Source organism: Gossypium arboreum, chromosome 13 (assembly GCF_025698485.1).
Source record: "Gossypium arboreum isolate Shixiya-1 chromosome 13, ASM2569848v2, whole genome shotgun sequence".
NCBI lineage: Eukaryota > Viridiplantae > Streptophyta > Magnoliopsida > Malvales > Malvaceae > Gossypium > Gossypium arboreum.
The window spans coordinates 123,942,674-123,963,959 of NC_069082.1; the positions used below are offsets into that span (position 1 = coordinate 123,942,674).

The 21,286-nt window shown below is 33.4% G+C and overlaps 1 protein-coding gene and 1 pseudogene across 1 annotated transcript; one reads left to right on the top strand and one right to left on the bottom strand.

The window, feature by feature from the left end:
• Nucleotides 1-7,749: 7,749 nt before the first annotated feature.
• On the top strand, nt 7,750-12,114 carry LOC108462827 (protein unc-13 homolog; annotated as a pseudogene).
• A 1,747-nt stretch (nt 12,115-13,861) lies between these two features.
• Nucleotides 13,862-19,586, bottom strand: LOC108462185 (uncharacterized). The gene is made up of 3 exons (XM_017762164.2): nt 19,018-19,586; nt 17,328-17,332; nt 13,862-14,575 (listed from the first exon to the last, which is right to left on the bottom strand). The coding sequence occupies exons 1-3, from the start codon at nt 19,511-19,513 to the stop codon at nt 14,072-14,074; spliced, it is 1,005 nt and encodes a 334-aa protein (XP_017617653.1). The 5' UTR covers nt 19,514-19,586; the 3' UTR covers nt 13,862-14,071.
• Between the last annotated feature and the right edge of the window lie 1,700 nt (nt 19,587-21,286).

Below are 21,286 nucleotides of genomic sequence, written 5' to 3' on the forward strand. Positions count from 1 at the left end.
TTGGCATGCCATAGGATCTGGAAGTGTACGGGATTTGCCGGCTTTATCGATCAGGCACTTTATGTGTCGTATTTCAGGCACCTCGTATGTCGTTTTAGGCACTTTATGTGTCGTATACTGATCAGGTACTATGTACCGTTTTAGGCACAATGTGCCGTACTGGTGTGTTTGGGTTGGAATCCGTGTATCCGTCAAAGTCCGAGTTTGTTAATAGGGGTAAATAAGTGAAAGATAAATCGAATAAATTTGATTGATCAAGCTATTGAAAAGAAACGAGAAATTGAATTGAGAATTGAAAATTTATATGAAATTGAAAAAATGAACCAAAGGTTCATGAAATGATTGGAGTTCGAATTGATGATATATGATGTCACTTGATGAATTGAAATGTGATTTGAGATATATGAATCGTATGTATATACTGAAAGCTATACCGAGTAGTAAGTGAAAGAATGGAGTAAATAATAATGGATTTAGTTAAGAATTGAACAATTATGTTATTGTGTTTATTATATGATTTGTATAAAATTTATATGGTAAGTAGTTGAAATTTATCTATGAATAAATAATTGAATAATTATAATTATTATTATGATCTTAAGTATTTGTTATATTATTAATTGTTCGGATTATACAAATACCACTGAGTATACCATACTCGTGACGGTTTGTTTCCGTCATGAGTTAAGTAAAGATAGTACGTTGAATCAGCATCCCAAGACGATCCCGAATTCATTAAGGTAAAGTATGTTGAGTATTGATAATGGCATGTACCTAGGACGTTTTATGAGAGTTATTTAGGTTATAGAAGTATTGATGAAATGAGTAAATTATGGTTGGCAACGGTATGTAGTATGAATTTTGAAATTTACTAAGAATTCGTAGTGATTCTAAATTAGTCCCGAATTAAATTTACTGTTCATATTGGACCGCGAGGGCCCATTAAAGGGACGACATCTTAAAACTAGGATGTGTGTGAATATTTATTTTAATTAATGACCGGAATTAGACTGTACTGACTGGTAATGTCTCGTAACCCTGTTCTGGTGACGGTATAAGGTTAGGGGACGTTACATAACTGACCATTATTTGCTTCCAGTCGTTCAATTCGGAGCTCACAATTCTGAAGTGTAGACTCAAGCTCTTCTACTTTTCTTTTCAGATCCTCGATCTTGCTTAAACTGGCATTTAATTCAATCACCAAGTTACGACTCCGATGCTGGTGTAGTGCTTTCTCTAACTCAGCTACCCGGGCCCTTAACATCTCCTTTTCACTTTGACTATCATCCAAGCTCTTCTCTAACTCAGCTTCCCGTGCCTTAGTATCATGGAACTTCTCCTTCCACTGATCAGTTTTTACTTTTTCTTCTTGAATTTCTTGCCTCCACTGTTCAGATGTCTTACCTAAACCAGCGTTTTTTACCAAAGCTCAATACTTCTTGTAATATTCCTTCAAGCCTGCAAGATCCTCTTCAACTTTTCTCTTTCTTTTTCTTAAATTCTCGACCTCCGGCTTCTGGACATCAACATCTAACTTCAAGTACACCTTTTTCTCCTCCAACCATTCTATTTTCTTTTCTAACTCCGAACTTTTCTTTTCAAAGTCTTGCCTTATAATTTCCAACTTAGAGGGAACCACTCGTAGATATTCCTCTATCGGTCAAGCATCTTCTAGGTTTGGCCTCAGAATGTTATCATTAACCCTTCTTTTCCGCCACTCGTTATACCCAAGGGTCACCATCGGGTTTACAGCAACTCCTTCCATTCGGTAGGTTCGGTTCCAGGCATTACAAATCTCTCTAACCTTTTTCTTGTAATTATCCCCTTTATAATAAAACTCGCTCTATGCCAGCCCCTCTATTGCAGGTATGAATTGCCTCGACCTGTATTGCCTCGATACGAGGAAAGGGGCGTAACCAATGCCTCCCCAAATCCCTAATAAAGGAACCCAATCATAATCTCCACACCTGAAAAGAATCTCACCGGGAACCATCCAATGGGCTCTCCACTCGATATCATCCTTTTAAAGATTTTGCAGTATCGCCATCCATCTCTCCTCTGATATATCGTCCCTCCTCGACGTAGCAGCAATTTTCTTCAAAGGAGAGAAATTTCGGAGGAAGGGTTGATAAGAGACCTTCTCCATCTTCCAGAAATGGCTATTGAACCAAACTAATAAAAGCTATGCACGTCCAATAAATCTGCCCTCGCCAGCTCTTCGGCATGCATTCAAAGATCTGAAAGTCTCAACTAATATTGCAGGAATAGGTGTGATCCCTTTACCAAGTTGGTCAAATAAATTGGTAACTGCTTCGTCTATATGCCTTAAAGCCTTAGGGAAAACCACCAACCTATAAACACTCAAAGCAAAGACGTCGACTCTTCTCTTCATATCAAGATGCGTCAGAATCAGCTCTCTCAAACTTACCCAAGGGATACACTTCCCATCACCCTTCTGTTAGACTCGAGCCACAACCCACTACTCACTCATCCCGGTAATATTCATCAATCTCTTGACAAAAATTGGGATATTGACGATTCTAGAATAAATCTTGTCGGTTTGAAACTTCGGACACCGCAGTAAAGCCGTATATTCTTCTATAGTAGGTGTTATATCCACCTTTCCGAAAGTAAAACAGCTGTAAGGAGAATTCCAAAATTGAGCCACGGCTCGGAACAAATGCTTATCTACCTTAATATCAAGAAGATAAGACATATCACCATAATTATGATAGAATAACTGCTTCATCTCACCATCCCAATGACTCCGTATCTCTTTCAGCTCCCTAAGATCATTTTGTGCCACACTAATACGGGTAAACCCATAACTCCGATGTATACCCCTCCGCCAAACTGTCACCCTTCTCTAATTGTGTATTCTCTGACCATTTCTAGGTAAACGCATTATATTCCACTTTATCAAAGAATTTGATCTCTATGGCAAAACTTTCTATTAGTAACCGAACTGTAAATCGACACCTCTTTTTATGAAGAAAATGATATGCAATCAGTATTTAAGAAAGAAAAAAAATAAAAATAAGAATAAAAAACAAGTCAGAATCATGTATATAAAATAAAATCAAAGCAATCAAGCACCTACTTCAGCAACCACTAGGTCTCAGTGTAGTTCTACCTAGGGCAGGCTCCTAAGGCGTACTATATGTGGGTTGGTTCTAGAGTAAAGGTACCTGAACTTGCAGATTCCTTGATCCTCACCCATTATAGGCTCATACGGACCAAGTTCAGTCCAGGGGAATACATTTCCCTATGGCCATGCGGAGGTGAAAACCTCACGAAGACATAGGTACAGATGTATTCCGGAAGCGATCCCCTAGCCCATGCGGAGATAAAAACCTCACGGAGGCATAGTTTCTCACTCCCACTTAAGAGGTGCGACCCCAACGGTCATGCAATATGGTGCGAAAGCATATCAAAAGTAAATTCAACAAGGACACAGAAGAAGCAATGCGAAGATCGTGGATTTTTAGAAAAACAAACTTCAAATTTCGACAAGACGACAGAAAATAATCAATTTACAGCTCGACTCTCTTTATGGTTCTCCAGTGGAGTTGCTAAGCTGTCGAAACCATTTTTTTTGAAAACGAGGAATCGACTTTTGAAAACGAAAATTCGGAGTCGCCACCAATCCTTTTTTGTGGTGTGATTGGGCCACCTTATAAAACATTTTGGTCTACGAATTTTGAGAAAATAGGCTCGGGAGTCAGTTATGTATGAGGAATGATTAGCACCCCTAATACGCCCAAAATCGGTACTTTATTGATTAATTTATGTCTTAATGTCGAAAATTAAAGATTTGAAAATATTTTAAAGTACGATCCTCCTTTTTGAAACATTTGAGTAAATTAAACATGAGTTAAAGACCATCTCGCTTCAAGGTAAAACGTTACGTCTAGTACGGTAGGACACAACGTTTTTGACCCCCGATTATGAGCTTGTCTTTTATTTAAAAAATTCGTGCACTTTATTTTTTAAAAAAAGGGTATTCGGATATTTAAATCAAACGTAAAGCCACAACCCAATACGGTAGGTCATGATTTTTCGAATTTTTTAAATACAGAACACTGTCTCCCCTTTTCAAAACTTAGAGAAATTCAATAAGAAGGATATTTGAATATTTGGATCGAACAAAAACCGAAACCGAATATGATAGGGCACAATTTTCCGAGCTTCCAAATATCGAAAATTACCTTTGTTTAGGAGAAAATTTGGAGAATAAATCGATTAAGAAGGATATTCGAATACTTAAATCGAATAAAAAACGAAGCCCAGTACGGTAGGGCACGTTTTTTAAAATGATTAAGTATAGAAAATTGCCCTTATTAAAAACTATTTGGGAATAAAATGTTGAATAAAATACTTAAATCGAATATAAAAAAAATGAACCCAATACGGTAGGGCACGTTTTTTAAAACGATTAAGTATAGAAAATTGTCTTTATGTTAAAAACAAATTGAGAATACATTATGGAATAAAAGAATTAAAACGATTAAAGTTTGGGAGGGAAAAAATGATATGCAACATAATAATAATACAATTAATAACTCAATCAATATAAATAAAAAATAATAAATATAGAGAAAATTAGCAATAGCAATAATAATGATAAAAATATAATAATATGATAAATATAGCAATAATAATATTAATAGTAAAATAAAACATAATGATAAAATAATATATATTAATGACGATATTAAATATAATGATAAAAGTGAAAATTAAAATAATAACTATACTAAAATAACATAATAATATAGTATGTAAAAACAATTTGATAATTTTAAAAGAAATAATAGATATAATATGATAAATATAATAATAAGTAAAAGAATTATCATATTTAAAATAATTAACCTTTAATAAAAATATAATGAATATATGATATTAAATAATTAATATAATAATATGAAATCAAAACTCAAATTAATTAGTTTTAATAGAAAAATAATAAAATGTAATAATAATAATATGCGTATAAAAAGTAATATTAAATGACTAATAAAAATAGTAAAAATAAATAGTAAAAATAATAGAAATAATAATAATATAATAGTGCGAATAACATTGAAAAGTATGTACAGTGTAAAATAATAACAAAAATAATAATAATAATAATGTGAATAATATAATAGGTGAATATAATATTTTAAAAAACTGAAAGAAATTAGAGCAGTAAAAGGCTTGGGATTTAATTATAATCAAAGCGAAACATGGGGTGCGAATTATAAAATACAAAGAAATAACAAATCATGAACTGGGATCAAAGTAGACATGCGTGTAAAGGGGAAGGATCAGCAGCATAAATATTCCCTTCAAAGCACAAAGCACGGGTCCCATCCCTCCCAAACGACACCATTTTATTTGCTATTTAAAAAATTAAGGGGGCCAAACAAGACAGAAAAGAAAAAATTGAATGGTAGTCTGCCATTTTTAAAAGAAACCATAGCCCTTTTATTTTTCTTTGCTGGGATTTGATGACCAATAATCAAGCCACTGCCGGACCACCACCATTGCCAGTCACCGCATACAGTGACCGAAGTTTAAAAAGATAAGTTCTTTTGTCTTTTTTATCCTCTTTAATAGATGAACGAACAACAAAATGGTTAGTTTCGAAAACACAAAGGGAAAAAAATGAAAAAAGAAGAAACAAACAACAACCTTGGTGGTTTTCGGTTTGCCAGATCTGTTTTGCTTTCAATCGATGGTGTAGGCTTTCTGTTTGTCTGATTGGTGGTTATTTCCCTATATTCAAATGCTTGTATTTGGTAAAATTCTTGCTCTTTGATTTTTAGATGCCACTATTTGTATCAAATCTGCGTTTTTATTGAATAATACAAAAAAAAACATTGTTACACTCTCATGGCTTTATAGCCTAAATTCTAACTGTTTTTACCTCTTTTTACTGCAGGTTAAGGTGAAACGTGGAAATGGAGGCATTGGGGCAGAGAACGTGGGTAGTGGAAGCATGGAGGCAGTTGGAGGCTAGAGTTTTGGCTGAAAATGTTTTGGGGTTTGTGGGCTAGAGTTAAGTATTTGGGTTTCAAAATTAGGTCTGTTTTTATTTTTTGTTTTTTTTGTTGAATTCTATTTTGGACTTGGTTTTGTGCTTTATGTAATTTGCGCCGGGCAAAAATTGGGTTTTACACAAATGATATTATTATTATTTTTATGTTTTTTAATAAATAAGGCAACGTGCCGATTTCAACACAAAGTCACTGATTTCATCGCTATGTTGGGTGGATATCATTGGCTCGTGTTAAAAACGAGACGTCCTTCTAAAAGATCAAAAATTTCAAATTCACGTATTTTAATTGGATAGCAATTAAATATTAAATTAAACTTGTATTTTTGAGAATTAAGACAACGCGTGTTTAACAATATACCAATTTTGGGCGTCACGAGGGTGCTAATACCTTCCTCGTGCGTAACCGACTCCCGAACCCTATTTTTCTCTAGATTTTCACGTAGACCCAAATTCGGCCTTCATTTTTGTTCAATAATAAATTTTCTTTTCTAAAAAAGAAGATTTATTAGGTGTCCGATCACACCTAGAAAAAAGATCGGTGGCGACTCCTTTTCTCTTTAAAACCGAAATTCCATTTTTAAATTTTCAAATAATTGCCTCAACTAACGACCAAAGCGAAATTTTTACGTCGCTACAAAGTATACATATTTTTTGTTATTATATATTTTTTTTAAAATTAGAATAAACATTTTTTAATACAAACAGACTAAACTTGAATTTTAACATCTTTATTTGAACTAATTTTAGACAAAATTTTAAATCTATTTTTTTAACTTGAACATAAACCTAAAATTTTGATTGGGTCAGCTCGACCAGGCGATGACACCTCTAGTTGCGACTGATCCCTGTCCGCCACCACTCGTTAAGGATCCCACCATATCTATACGGATACATAAGTACATTTCCTTGTTCTTTTGCAGTTTGCTATTAACTCCTTTCCCATTTCCCAAATGATAAAAGGGGTAGGTTGGTCACACGTCACGTGCTTCACTTTTTATTTTAAAGTTGCGTGCACTATCGCGCCTTATTTTGTCTCTTTGGCTTAACCCAAGAGAGAAAACAAAAAAAGGAATTATGCGAATTTAATTATTGTAACGTAATGTTTAAACTAAAATGTGAGAAGTTAAAATTATAACTAAAATATGATAACTATTAAGTTGAGAGTAAATTGCATCATACCTTTATGGCCTAAATTTTAATTTTCAAGAAATTTAATTAAGTTTTTTTTTTATTTCTCAATGTATTTACTAGAACGAGTCTTGTAAGCTCATTAAAGGTGTAGATGCTGGTCATGAGTTTTAAAGTTGCTCAATATCCAGGGTGAGGATTGAACTCTCGTGGTTAATTAATTGGATTTTTAAAATATTTTATGACATGAAATATATTTAAACATGTTGGTAAACTTTTAAACACTTCTTTCTGTAACTTGTATTATAAAAAAAACTATTTTTTATCACGTTATAATTTGATTTATGCATTTAAAATATACTTACTGTCATATTTGACCTAGCATTTAATGCTTAAATTGAGGTTAAGTTGATAGAATAATTTCATTGATATGATACTAATTCTTTCAAGATTTAATTAATATGTTTCGAAGTTTGAAGGGATAATTTAAAATTTATGTCATAGTTTAAGGACGTCTAGTGAAATTAACCTTTTAAGTTTAAATTTGATTGTTTATTTGATTTGATTTTAGTTTTTCAAATTTCCCACTCTTTAACAAAGCCTAAAGGGATAGAAAAAAATTTGAAAAAACAGAAATGCCAAACAGCTCCTACCTCTCTCTTTTTCTTTCCGGCTGTTGCTCTCTGAACAAGTCCAATGTTCTAACTCAGTAACTCGTTTCGCTCTTTATTTTTCTCTCGTTTCTCAGTGAGTTGATTCAATGGCGCATCTCTTCAGGGACCTTTCACTCGGTCACTCAAAGAGAGAGTCGACGCCACGGCCATCGCCGCTGCAAACTAAGTCTCAACCAATGCCTAGCAAGCTCATATCGGCCGATCTCCAATCTCCATTCGGCCAACTCGCCTCTCAACTCAGTGATTCCGACGTTCGATTCACTGCTTACGACGTCTTCCCCGCGGTATGCCGTACCTCCTCTTCCAAACCTCTATCCACTTCCGCCTTCTTCAATTCCAATTCTCCGAGTCATAACTCGCCTGGTCAAAACCACAACCACTCGCCTAACACGCCCGCGTTGCAGCGCTCGCTTACGTCAGCGGCTGCTAGTAAGATGAAGAAGGCTTTAGGATTGAAGTCGCCTGGCTCTTCAGCGGGCTCGAAGAAGAGTCCGGGTTCCGGGCCAGGCTCAGGGTAGGGCAAGTCCAAGCGGCCTGTGACCGTAGGGAAGCTTACGAGGATTCAAATGCGGGTACCTGAGGCCGTTGATGCGCGCGTTAGAAGATCACTTCTGAGAATCGGCGGTGGCCTGGTCAGCTCAATTTAAGTATTTTTAAAAAAATAATTTTATTTGGAATTTTAATTGATCCGAGTGTTTTTAATTATTGTTCATTCGATTCAGATAATACTGCTCGTGAGCAAAATTAATTTTAATTATTTCTAATATTAGCGTAGATGCGATAAAATCCAAATCTGATGGTAGTATTTTGAAAAAAGAAATTATGATTTTATAATATAATCCTGAATGATGGAATGGTAATGTAAATTCTCGAATATTCTCTTTTGTTGTGATATTATTGGTGCTTAATTGATTTATGGTACCTGCCGCTATTAGTTCATCATAATTGATTATGGTCGATAGGTTGGAAGGCGGAACGAGTCAGTGGTTCTTCCATTAGAGCTACTACAGCAGCTCAAGCAATCAGATTTTAGTGTTCAACAAGAATATGGTGAATGGCAGAAAAGAAACCTCAAGGTTCTTGAAGCTGGTTTACTTTTGCAACCTCGTGTGCCACTTGATAAGTCAAATAATGCATCACAAAGGCTACGGCAGATCATTCATGCAGCCTTGGATAGACCAATAGAAACTGGAAAGAACACTGAATCAATGCAAGTTCTTCGCACTGCTGTTATGTCTCTTGCTTCCAGATCTGACTGGTCTCTTTCTGATTCATGCCACTGGGCAGATGGTATTCCACTGAATCTTAGACTCTATGAAATTCTTTTGGAGACGTGTTTTGATATTAATGATGAGACATCTATTATTGAGGAAGTTGATGAGCTTATGGAGCACATAAAAAAGACATGGGTGATCCTTGGGATTAACCAAATGCTCCACAACCTCTGCTTTACATGGGTGCTGTTTCACCGTTTTGTTGCCACTGGACAAGTCAAAATTGACTTGCTGTATGCTGCTGATAGTCAGCTAGCACATGTAGCAAAAGATGTCAAGACAACCAAGGATCCAGATAACTCCAGGATTTTAAGTTCTACATAGAGTTTAATACTGGGTTGGGCAGAGAAACGACTCCTTGCTTACCATGACACATTTGATAGTAGAAATATCTATACCGTGCAGGGAATCGTTTCTTTAGGTGTATCAGCGGCTAAGATTTTGGTTGAGGATGTAACTACTGAGTATCGCAGAAAGAAGAAAGGAGAAGTCGATGTAGCTCGAAATAGAATTGACACTTACATCAGGTCATCATTGCACACTGCTTTTGCTCAGGCAAGTCCTTTTTATCTTCTATTGGCCCCTTTACCAGGGATATGTGGAAAAATTGAGTGCCTACCCCATTAGTATATAAATTGCCATTGCATATGTACAAATTCCTTAGATGTATGAAACTTGGAATGCAACAAATGCATGATGTGTTTAGATATTCTCTCGCTTTCTAGTTTTCCTTTTCATTGGTTTAATGACTATGCATATACTTTTTAATTGTTATGTAGAGAATGGAGAAAGTAGACTCAAGCAGGAGAGCTTCCAAAAATCAGCTGAATCCTCTTCCCATCCTAACAATCCTTGCTAAGGATGTTGGTGAGCTAGCCGTTCATGAGAAGCACATTTTCAATCCAGTACTGAAGGGTTGGCATCCTTTGGCTGCAGTTGTGGCTGTGGCCACCCTTCATGGTTGTTATGCAAATGAGATAAAACAGTTTATATCAGGCGTTACGGAGTTGAGCTCTGATATTGTTCAAGTACTGAGAGCTGCAGATAAACTGGAGAAGGATCTCGTGCAGATTGCTGTTGAAGATGCAGCAGACAGTGATGATGGTGGGAAGGCAATAATCCACGAGATGCCTCCTTATGAGGCTGAAGCTGCTATTGGCAATCTTGTTAAAGGGTGGATCAAGACAAGAGTAGACAGACTTAAGGAATGTGTTGACCGGGCTTTGCTACAAGAGGCATGCACTTACTCTTGTCATTTGGATGAAATTTATCTGTCAAGTCTCAGTTCTTTTTTGAAATTTTAATGTTCGGTCTTGCAACTGAGTAGCTCTCTACTGAATTACTGGTTTATAAATATGATTTATTATTATTATTTTCGCTAAAACAACACATTGCATGACACTAGGTCTGGAGCCAACAAACAAATCAAGAAGGACAAGCCCCCTCTGCTGTCGAAATTTTGAGAATCATTGACGAGACCTTAGATGCATTTTTCCAGCTGCCAATACCTACACATCCTACATTTCTACCTGATTTGATTGTTGGCCTTGACAAATGTCTCCAATATTATGTAATCAAGACAAAATCCGGTTGTGGTACATGCCTGCAGATGTCATAAATGATTTCAGTATGATGTTAAGATTTTTAGGCTTTCTAACATTTTACCTTTTAATCTGACATGTAGGTTCACGCAATACATATATCCCCACAATGCCTGCATTGACCAGATGTGAGATTGGATCAAAGTTCCAAGGTGTGTGGAAGAAGAAAGAAAAATCACAAAACTCTCAGAATAGAAATTCTCAGGTTGCTACAATGAATGGAGATAATTCATTTGGGACACCACAGCCGTGTGTTCGTATAAATACACTGCAGATGGATGTTCTAGAAAAGAGGATCATATCCCACTTGAGGAACTGTGAGTCTGCTCGTGAGGTAGAATTTTCAAATGGTTTGAGCAAGAAATTCGAACTAACACCAGCTGCTTTTGTGGAAGGGGTTCAGCAACTGTCTGAGGCAGTAGCTTACAAAATCGTATTCCATGACCTAAGTCATGTTTTATGGGATGGTTTGTATGTTGGGGAGCCATCATCTTCTAAGATCGACTCTCTATTACAGGAACTGGAGCAAAACTTGTTGATCATCTCTGAAACCGTGCATGAAAGAGTTCGTACTAGGGTTATAACTGATATCATGAAAGCTTCCTGTGATGGGTTCTTGCTAGTTTTACTTGCTGGAGGCCCCTCTCGTGCTTTCTCTCGTCAGGATTCTCAAATTATAGAGGATGATTTCAAAGCCCTTAAAGATCTGTTTTGGGCCAATGGAGACGGTTTACCTGCTGACCTCATAGATAAGTTTTCAGCTACCGTGGGAGGGGTAGTACCCCTCTTTAGAACCGATACAGAGAGCTTAGTCGAGCGGTTCAGACATGTGACCTTGGAGACATATGGCTCGTCCGCTAGATCCAGGCTCCCACTACGTCCAACATCAGGGCCGTGGAATCCTACAGAGCCAAACACACTCCTGCGCATGTTATGTTACCGTAATGAAGAGACAGCTTCAAAGTTCCTTAAAAAGACATACAATCTACCTAAAAAGCTTTAACGATCCGGGGTTCTGTATATAGCAAACCAACGAAGGCTGCATCTTCCGTAACACTGAGTGCCTGGTTGGCTGCAAATGCCTAAAGCTATGGCACGAATCTTGTATAGTATAATTCCAGCTGCTGTTCACCAAGGTGCAGAGTTGGGAAAGATAAAGGAATACGTAGAAGCAGAGGAATTTTCGTGGCTTACCTACGAGGAAAGGTTAGTGCATAATATTTATTATCATAAGATTCAATTATGTCAATATTTGATAGTCCTTCAGCTCTAATTTTGTTTGATTTAAATAACTCATAAATTTTGAAAATTTAATTTTAACTCAAATGTTAGTATTAGATCCATTAACTAAAATGCAATGTTTTAGTATTATGTAAAAATAGTAACCGAAATGATTTGCTTTTTTATTATTATGTGAAAATAATAAGACCACATGATTTTACATATGATAATATGTTTGTTGTATAAGATTTTATAATTAGTATAATTTAATTTAACAAATTTAATGACTATTGTTTGATTAAAATTTTAAAATATAAAGATAAAAATAATTAAATTAAAGTATAAGGATTAAATCTATAATTGATAGAATTTCACCAATTAAAAAACATTCTCTAATGACTTTTCTTTAGGATACAATAATTAGTATATCCGTTTTTATTTATTAAATTTTAAAGCTATTCACAAAAATTAAAATTCATTGAATTTTAGTAGATAATATATTACACTATAACGTCCTATCCACTATCAAAAGTACATAATCCAAAACTAATCAGTAAAATATTGTTCCAACTTCAAGATTCTTTTTCCAAATATTGATACCATCACATTTATATTTTATTGATTGACATTGATATTATTGATAGTACAAGAGGATGTGTGTTTGAGTTTGTTAAAACTCATTATTTTTTATTTAAGAGGTGAAGAGGAATTGTGGATAATTTTAAATATTATATCAAAATGAATAGATATAACAAGACCTTATAATAAAATTAATGTTAAAATAAAATAAAAATATCCCAAACAATAACACATATCCCAAATATGAATTTAGTAAATGTGGAATATTGGCATGATAAAAATGGAATCATTTGCTTTATTATTATTTTTTCTTTTAAGGATAAATCATTTGCTTTATTCTTAAAACACTTACACACCTTTGACATTAAATATTGTTATATCCGACAGATACTTTTATTTCATCTCACGTATGCCTTACCTTAGTAACATTTTCCTGATTTTTTTAATATTCATTTTATAAATAAAATAAGGCTCGAAAATCGGTGAATCTTACATAAAATCCAGACATGATAGTCTTCTAACGTTACAAACCACGTTAATTCTTGTTTTTTTCAACATTAGTGTAAGGGGAGGCTTATGCCAACAACTTTAGCTACATACCCATGGGTGTCAAAACATGCCAGGGAGCGTGATGGATTCATCACAACAAGAAGGTGTCTATCGGCCATGTCAGTACTGTAGACCAAATATAGGCCATCAGTAGTCCATACGGCAATCGCGGCGACCAGCTAGATTGCAGGTTGGGAGAACAGCAGAAAGGCTGTTAGTAATGCTAAAGAAAATCGCAATCCCATATTGGTTAGAAAAAAGTTTTTAAGAGGATTTAATTATAATGTTATTTCCTCTTATTGGTGAGCAACTGAGGTTAAAATTCCAACAAGTGCATACTGTTGTCACTTGCTCAATCTATGATAACATGTAAAGCATATGTTTCTTTTAAATAAGTTTTTTTGTTTTATTTAAACAGAAATATTTATTCCAGAGAATCTCATCCGGAAAATTTGGTTGGTTGCACCATTTGTGCTGTAATTTTTCTGTTTTGTCCCTACATTTTTACCGTTTTCCTCTGCTTATTTACTTACTTTCTTTTAAGTAATTTCAATCGTTGATCTAATTTTTTATTTGAGTGTACGAATGTAAAAAAATTGTGTCAACTTTAGAGAGCGATATTTACAACACAGTGGTTACTTTATTATTTATTTATGCTCAATTTATTTTTTTCAATCAATTTTAACAAGTTTAATTTACAGTAGTAATTTTCCAACTAAAAACCAGCGTCAAAAGAAAAACAATAAAACCTCTACGCTAGTTCTTATATATCGGAACAGACAACAAAAATTTTTCTATTAAAAAAAGGATAAATTAAAAGAGAAACTCTATTCCAAGATTAATCAAAATGGAGAACCCGACATCCAATGTTTTAGCACATGTGCAAACCAGACAAGACCTCGTGGTCCAACATTAACTTAGAAGCTTCATCGTTGTTATTATTGTTAGAAAACACAACACTTTCTAAAACATACAACAAAAACCAACAATTTCCAACATCTAGATTTGAGCCCGGACAGCATCTTCCAGTTTCTTCGCCATGAATAGCAGTGTATTATCCAAATAAGAAACAAAATCTTCCAACTTCATACCTTCAATTGGGTCAGATATAAACGACCATTCGATCTTGCACCCATCGCCTTCAACCGCCAACACATTCAGGGTGGCGAGGTAGCCTTTGAACCCCATGTTATTTTCGACGATCTCGTAGCTTAGCGAGTGGTTGATGGGGTCGATGGTTAAAAGCTTCTCAATGGCCCAGCTGGTCGAGCTTTCGCAGTAACGGACCAGACCAGGCTGACCCGCAGTCCCTTCCTTACGATAACATGTATCGACTGAAGGGAAAAACTTGTCTATGTTGCAGAACTCAGCTAAGAAGGGCCATATCTGCTCTGGTGTTGTGGTTTTTATCTCCGCTGTGGACTTTCCTTCCCATTTTGGAACTGTTTCTTCGGCCATTTGAGAGAAGGATAAAGAAATGGAGATGCTTTGGTAATGGGTATGCTATGCAAAGGTAGCAGTTTTATATACTTAAAAAATAATAATAATTTTTTGAGATATAAAAAATTAATCTGCAATATAATTATTACCTAATCAGCTTCATCATCTCCATTTGATTAGTATTAAAATATAGGATATATATATATATATATATATATCTATCCTATGATCTCTTCGATTATCGTAAATAAAACGTTAAATATTTCGAAATTTAGGCTTTTTATCCCCACTGGAAAAAATTAAATTAATTAAAACTAATATCTTCATTATTTATTTTTAAGCAGTGTGGAAAATGTTAAATAGATAAATAGTTATTTATCAATTAAATTTTTATTTTTATTTTAACATTATCCTTTAAATATTTCATTTTAATAATTTTAATAATTATATTTATCAAATAATTTAATTATATTTCGTACTTAATTTCTTTTAAAATATACTAAATAGATTTTATAACTTAAACTCAGTATTTAATTTTTTCAATATTTGAGATTTATTTATTTATTAATTAATTTGAGATTAATGCGGATAACTTTTAAGGGGAGCGGTCCAAACTTTGAAAATCATATATTATTGAAAGATGTAACCATTAACCCCCGAAAATTTATCTTTATGAACCTTAAACATGAAATCTACCTTTGATCATACCTAAAAAATATATTTTAATTTAAGACATTAATAACTTAAATGTCGTTTTTTTCGAATTGACTTTAACCCCACTACTATGAGTTCAGCCATGTTTAAGATTTAGTTCATTTATTCCAAATTGATAGCCTTAAGGCATCCCAAGCAATCCAAGAAAGAACTTCACCAAATTTGATTTCAGCATTAGTCGTGCAAATTCAGCGGTTGGTACAAAACAAAGAACATTGGGTGATAAGGCATATACCTAGGGAGACTAATCATGTTGTTGGTCGTATTGTAAATATAGTTATTGTGGATGCAGAAGGGGTACATGTCTTGCCAAAAGCCCCTATGAAGTTATTTGAAGCCCTTGATAATGACAAGATTAGTGGTGCTTTTAATTTTGTCAGTTTAGTTTGGGTTTTTTACCAAAATAGTACCAAAAAAAACACACACACATAAAAATAATACAATAAAAATATCATGTACCAAAATGGTACACTCGGGGTGGTGTTGCCTATGTCAGAGGCGTGACCACCCCAAAATCTGACAAAAAATCTATTAAAAAATTAAAAAAAATAAAAATTTGTTAAAAAAAATAAAAAGCTGGTAAAAAAAAGTGACGGAGGAGGTGCCAGAGGCAACACTGAAGGTGGAGGTGCCAGAGGCGGCACCAAGGATGCAAGGCCTCCTTTATAAAATAAAATAAAATAAATTACCTTTTCTCTATTAGATTTTTTTCTCTTCTCTTTCTCCTTCCTTCTTTCTCTCTATTCTCTCATTCTCTTTTTCTTTTTCTTTCTTCTTTTTCCCTCACCAGTGCCACCCTCTCCTTCTTCTTCTCCTTCTCTTTTTCTTTCTTTTTCTCTTCTTCTCCCTGCTTCTTGCTTCACCGGAGCTACTGCTGAACTTGGGAGGACCTTATAATGGTCCCCAAACAAAAAAAACAAAGGAGGCCATGCATCCTTCGTGCAACCTCTGGCACCTCCACCTTCAGTGTCGCCTCTGCTAGAGGCACCACCGGTGCCACCTTTGGCACCTCCTCCATCACTTTTTTTTTACCAATTTTTTGGTTTTTTTTAACAACTTTTTTTTTTTAATTTTAACATATTTTTTGTCAGATTTTGGGATGGTCACGCCTCTAACATAGGCGGCACCACCCTGAGTGTACCATTTTGGTACTTAATATTTTCATTGTATTATTTTCGTGTTTTTTATTTTTTTATTTTGGTAAAAAACCTGTTTAGTTTAATTCTCTATGATTTTTCTTTTTACACCAATTTTTTTTGGAACTTTTTAAATGAGGGGTTTTGTTGTACGCTTAGAAAAAACCACATATCAAAATTTTTAATGCTATACTAAAACTTTTAACGCTATACCAATACTAAATTTTTTTAACACTTTAATTAAAATTTTTGGTATACACTTTTTTTTGGGAGCGCACGGTAGAATTTTCCTATAGAGTAGATATAAAAGAATAATAGTGTAACACCTCGATACCCGATTTGATCATCGGTCCAAATTACAAAGTGCCACATTCGTAGCTAAAGCAACTAAAATCAATTTATAAATTGTTAAACACTCAAGCTATAACTAAAACATACGTATAATACAATAAATCATCAATTCCAAGTTTTATACAAGCTTATGAAAGCCTTTTTGTTAACCCAAGATAAAAAAAGGACCTAATTGTAAGGATTCTAAAATTTTGGGTTGATGTCATGACGCCAGGGGTTTCTTGTCTCAACACAACTTACTATTTTGTGCTCATTGTAACCTCGCAGCAGCAGTGTCGCCACAATAACCTTTCTCTATTTTTCGTCACAAAATCAAAAGTTCATCGTCGCAACATGACAATCTGTTTCTTCCAACATCAATCTGTTTACAAGTTAAAAGGGACCTAAATTTTCATTTATACATATCATACAACAATTCACATATTCCACATCAACTAGAACCCATTTCAACACAATACCAAAACATTAACAAGAATTATACCATATATGTGACTTAACATTTGAGACTTTAACATAAGTTTCCTAAGTATATGCTCAAAAAACCAAAAGGAATTACTTTATACAAACTTTGTAGGGTCGGGAACGATAATCTAGATCCTGGCTTCAAGAATCACCTGAACTGTGCAGAAGAAAACAAACCATAAGTTAAGCAATAGGGCTTAGTGGTACATTTATAATTCAAGGTATATAAACAAAAGCATTAACAATTCTACTTAATTCTATACATGTATTCCTATATGCACACATCATCCAACCGACTTATTTTTGTTACCAAACTTACAATCATCAACTTAAATATAGAAATTTGAGTATACATTACATACCAATTCATTCAATTATAAGACTTTTCTATAAATCCCTTATAATATCACATTTTCACCCATTCCTAGAGTCCACCGACTCATTTGTATTTGTCTCAGCCCCTAGGGCTCAGTTTCATCTAATTTGCATACTCAGCTGTGTAATTTCAGCATGTCATTTGCATTAAAACACAATTCATTCCAATGATATCAATTTATAACATGTTCATAACATTTACTGAGTTTACATTTTTCGACCCCTATTAGCCTGACTCGGATTTTATTCCTTTGATTAATTGCTATTTAAGTACTCAATTCATTTACTAATTAAAAATCTATAGCAATTAGACTTTACAATTTAGTCCATGAGTCCTAATTAACTACAATTTCTACTAAATTGACTATCCAAATTTCAATTCATTAATACACTAACTCTATAAACATCCCAATTTAATATTTACGTACTCGATTTACAGAAACAGGATCGCATTTTTTGAAACCATTGGAAATCGAATCATTACAAATAATTGTATTAAAAATATGCAATATTGATATCATTAAATTTATACAAATACATGAATCTTAATAATAATACCAAATATTAAAATATATATTAAAATAAAATAAAATTGATATTATGAAGTTTAACTTTTTATTTTAGAGTAAAGCATTGTGTAAATAAAAAAATTATGAAGAATTTTGAAAAAAATCACCAAAATTTGAATTATTCAAATCTTCTTTTAAAATTTCTTTTAAAATCTGGAATACTTTATTATTATTTTATTTATTTTAAAATTTTAAAAATATTGATAGAAATGAAATTTCGCTTCCAAATCCCTTGACTTTAATGTATTAATATAAATTTGATAAGAAAACAAGATATGTGACGATTAAACGAACAAATAAATAAGGTATGTGACATAATTTTGGTATTTTAGTATTACGTTTTAGCTTATGATTGCTTTTAAATTAAAACTTATCACCGATTGAGTCTTAATTTAATTTACATGAGATTGTTGTCAAATATGTGAGTTTGAGTGTGTTAAAGTGTATTATCACTTTATTTAAGTATTTTAAATTAAAAAATATTACCAAATATTGTTATTTTAAAATTTTTAAGGAACATGAGAAATAAATCAATAACATATTTATGCATTTTTCATTTCCCATAAAGCTCTAAGACACCACTTTACTCAGCGAGAAAGGATTGTATAAAATAGAGATATTATCTCTATCCAATAGTTTAATATCACATCAGTAATTTTATTCTAAATTTTATTCTATCCAATCCTTTTCCAAAAAAATTATTTTATTTCAATGAAGTAATTATTGGGAGCAATATTCATATAAATTAAACTTGTAGGTAAACATTATATTGTAAAACAAAACTTTATATTAATTTATAAATAAGAGAGAAGTAGTATATGATGAAACACACACTGTTGAGTTGATGATATAAAATTACTATACATTAGAGCTAAAACGAAGACACATTATAATTAACTATCATCAATTCTCTTAGCCAGCCCTTGGAGGCCCTCCTCATACAGTTTCTTCATCTCATCTAATTTCCACCCTTCCACAGGATCAACGGTGAAGGACCACTCGATCACACATCCTTGTTGATTATCAACACCCCCAGGGACAATCTTAACCGTCGAAACATATGAATTGAACCTAATATTACTTTCCACTATCTCATAGCTCAAGCCACGGTTACTATGATCAACGGCTACTAACCTCTCCTTGGACCACTTCTCGGACCCACCACCGTTACTGTCACCATCACCGCCTTGGGACGAGATCGAGAAACCCGAGCAGAATCTGATACAACCGAGCTCACCGTTGGTGCCATGGATGCCATAGCATGTGGCTAAAGTTGGATACCATTTGTGAAAGTTGAAGAAATCTGTATAAATAGCCCATGTTTTGTCTGGTGAAGCTTTTGTTAACTTTGATGAAACCTTGGCTTCCCATTTAGGTTGTGAATTTTGCTTCATTTTTTTTTTCTTTATGAAAAAGAAAAAAAGTTAGAAAAAGCTGTGTTGAAAAGCATTTTTTATAGAGGAGGAATCGATCATAAATTCTAACGTGGCATTAACTTACATATTTGGACATATTCCTTGCGTCAATGTCATGCATTGTGATTCTTTTTTTTTTTTTTTTTTTTGTCTATAAGGTTAAATACATGCAAACGTTAATTTCATTTTCCAAATTAAATTAATTGGAACGTTTAATGTGACCCATAAAATGTTGAGTACAGCCTAAACCTAACCATATCTTTGGGCAGGCAATTATATCACATCTGGTTGGTTGAATTAACCAATAAGGTAACATATTATCCACATTTAAAATACGTGAGGTGAGTAATCATAAGAGATAAGTGAGATGTTAAGGCTTTAATTAGTGGTGTTTGATCCTTATTTTAAGTATGGAACAGTTTTAAAATTTGTGGTCAGTATTTATATTCTTAATGGACTTATAGAATACAGAGAATTAATTATTAAACTTGTTCCTGTAAATATCTTTAAAAAAAATTAAGATCAAAATCAATAATGCATCAATAATTGTTGGCATCGAGAATTGGAATTGAATTAAAAAATTCGAGGGAATGCAGAAATTTTACTATTTTATTAACTAAATTTTACTTAGATTTAAAGGTTTAGGCAATTTTATCAAACCAAGGTCTTTGCCTAATTTTCTTGTGCCTAGACCTGGTCATGGGGCTTCAAGACGAGTCAATATAAAATTTTAGGCCCGTTTTCTAGACTCGAGTTAAAAATGTCTAAAAATTTGCTCAAGTTTAACTCAGATAAAAATGTTAAACTCGAGCTCAATCCGATCTGCCCATATTAATTTTTTATATAAAAATAAATTTAAAAAATATAATACATTAAATATACTAAAAACATTAAAATAAATTTTTTAACAAATTGGATACATTGAATAAAATCTTTATACTTAAATAAAATACATTAAAAAATCTTTATACTTAAATAACACTAAGATAATTGTAACTTAGCAAATAAATGCCTCTAAAATAGTAGTAAAATTAATAAAATAATAAGAGTTATATAATATCTAAACAATAACAACAAAATAGTAGCAATATAATAACAAAATTTCATCAAAACAACAGTAAACAACAGCAAGAAAAAATATTAGGCAAATTTAGGCTGAATAGAACCAAAATAATTTACTTGAAACTTGATCCATTTAAAAAACGGATCTTATTTTTTGTTCAAACTTATTTTTTAAATTTATTTTTTATCCAAATTCTCTTTTCGGACCGGTTACCCAAGTAGTTTGCTTGGAATAAAGGTTAAAGTAACTTTTGAATTGAGATTTAAATGTGCGACTTCCCTATATATTGTTGGTCACGTTAGGCTTTGATTATATTTAGACTAAAGCTCTTTGGAGGGTTTTTTACTGAAATAGGACAAAAAAAATTAAAAAATACCAAAATAATACAAAGAAAAACTATGTACCAAAATGGTACATTTGGGGTTAGTGCCCTATATAGGAGGCATGACCACCCCATGTCGAATCGAGAATTCATGTACTTAGGTCAAATGCAATTGTATTGAGGACTAAAATGTAATAATATAAAATATTTAGGGACTGTTATGGAATTATACCATTTAGAATGGCTGCTGGGAAAAAAGTGAAAAGGTACGCTTTGAGGTACCGCTTGACAGAGTGGTGGCACCAAACTAAAATAGGGCTAATTTCCTTGTAAGCCCTCCTTTTTGTTATTTTCTTTTATTCCCCTT

What these genes read in the sequence shown, in the direction of transcription:
- LOC108462185 (XM_017762164.2), bottom strand. Translation starts at nt 19,513, where the DNA reads ATGAAGCAAAATTCACAACCTAAATGGGAAGCCAAGGTTTCATCAAAG.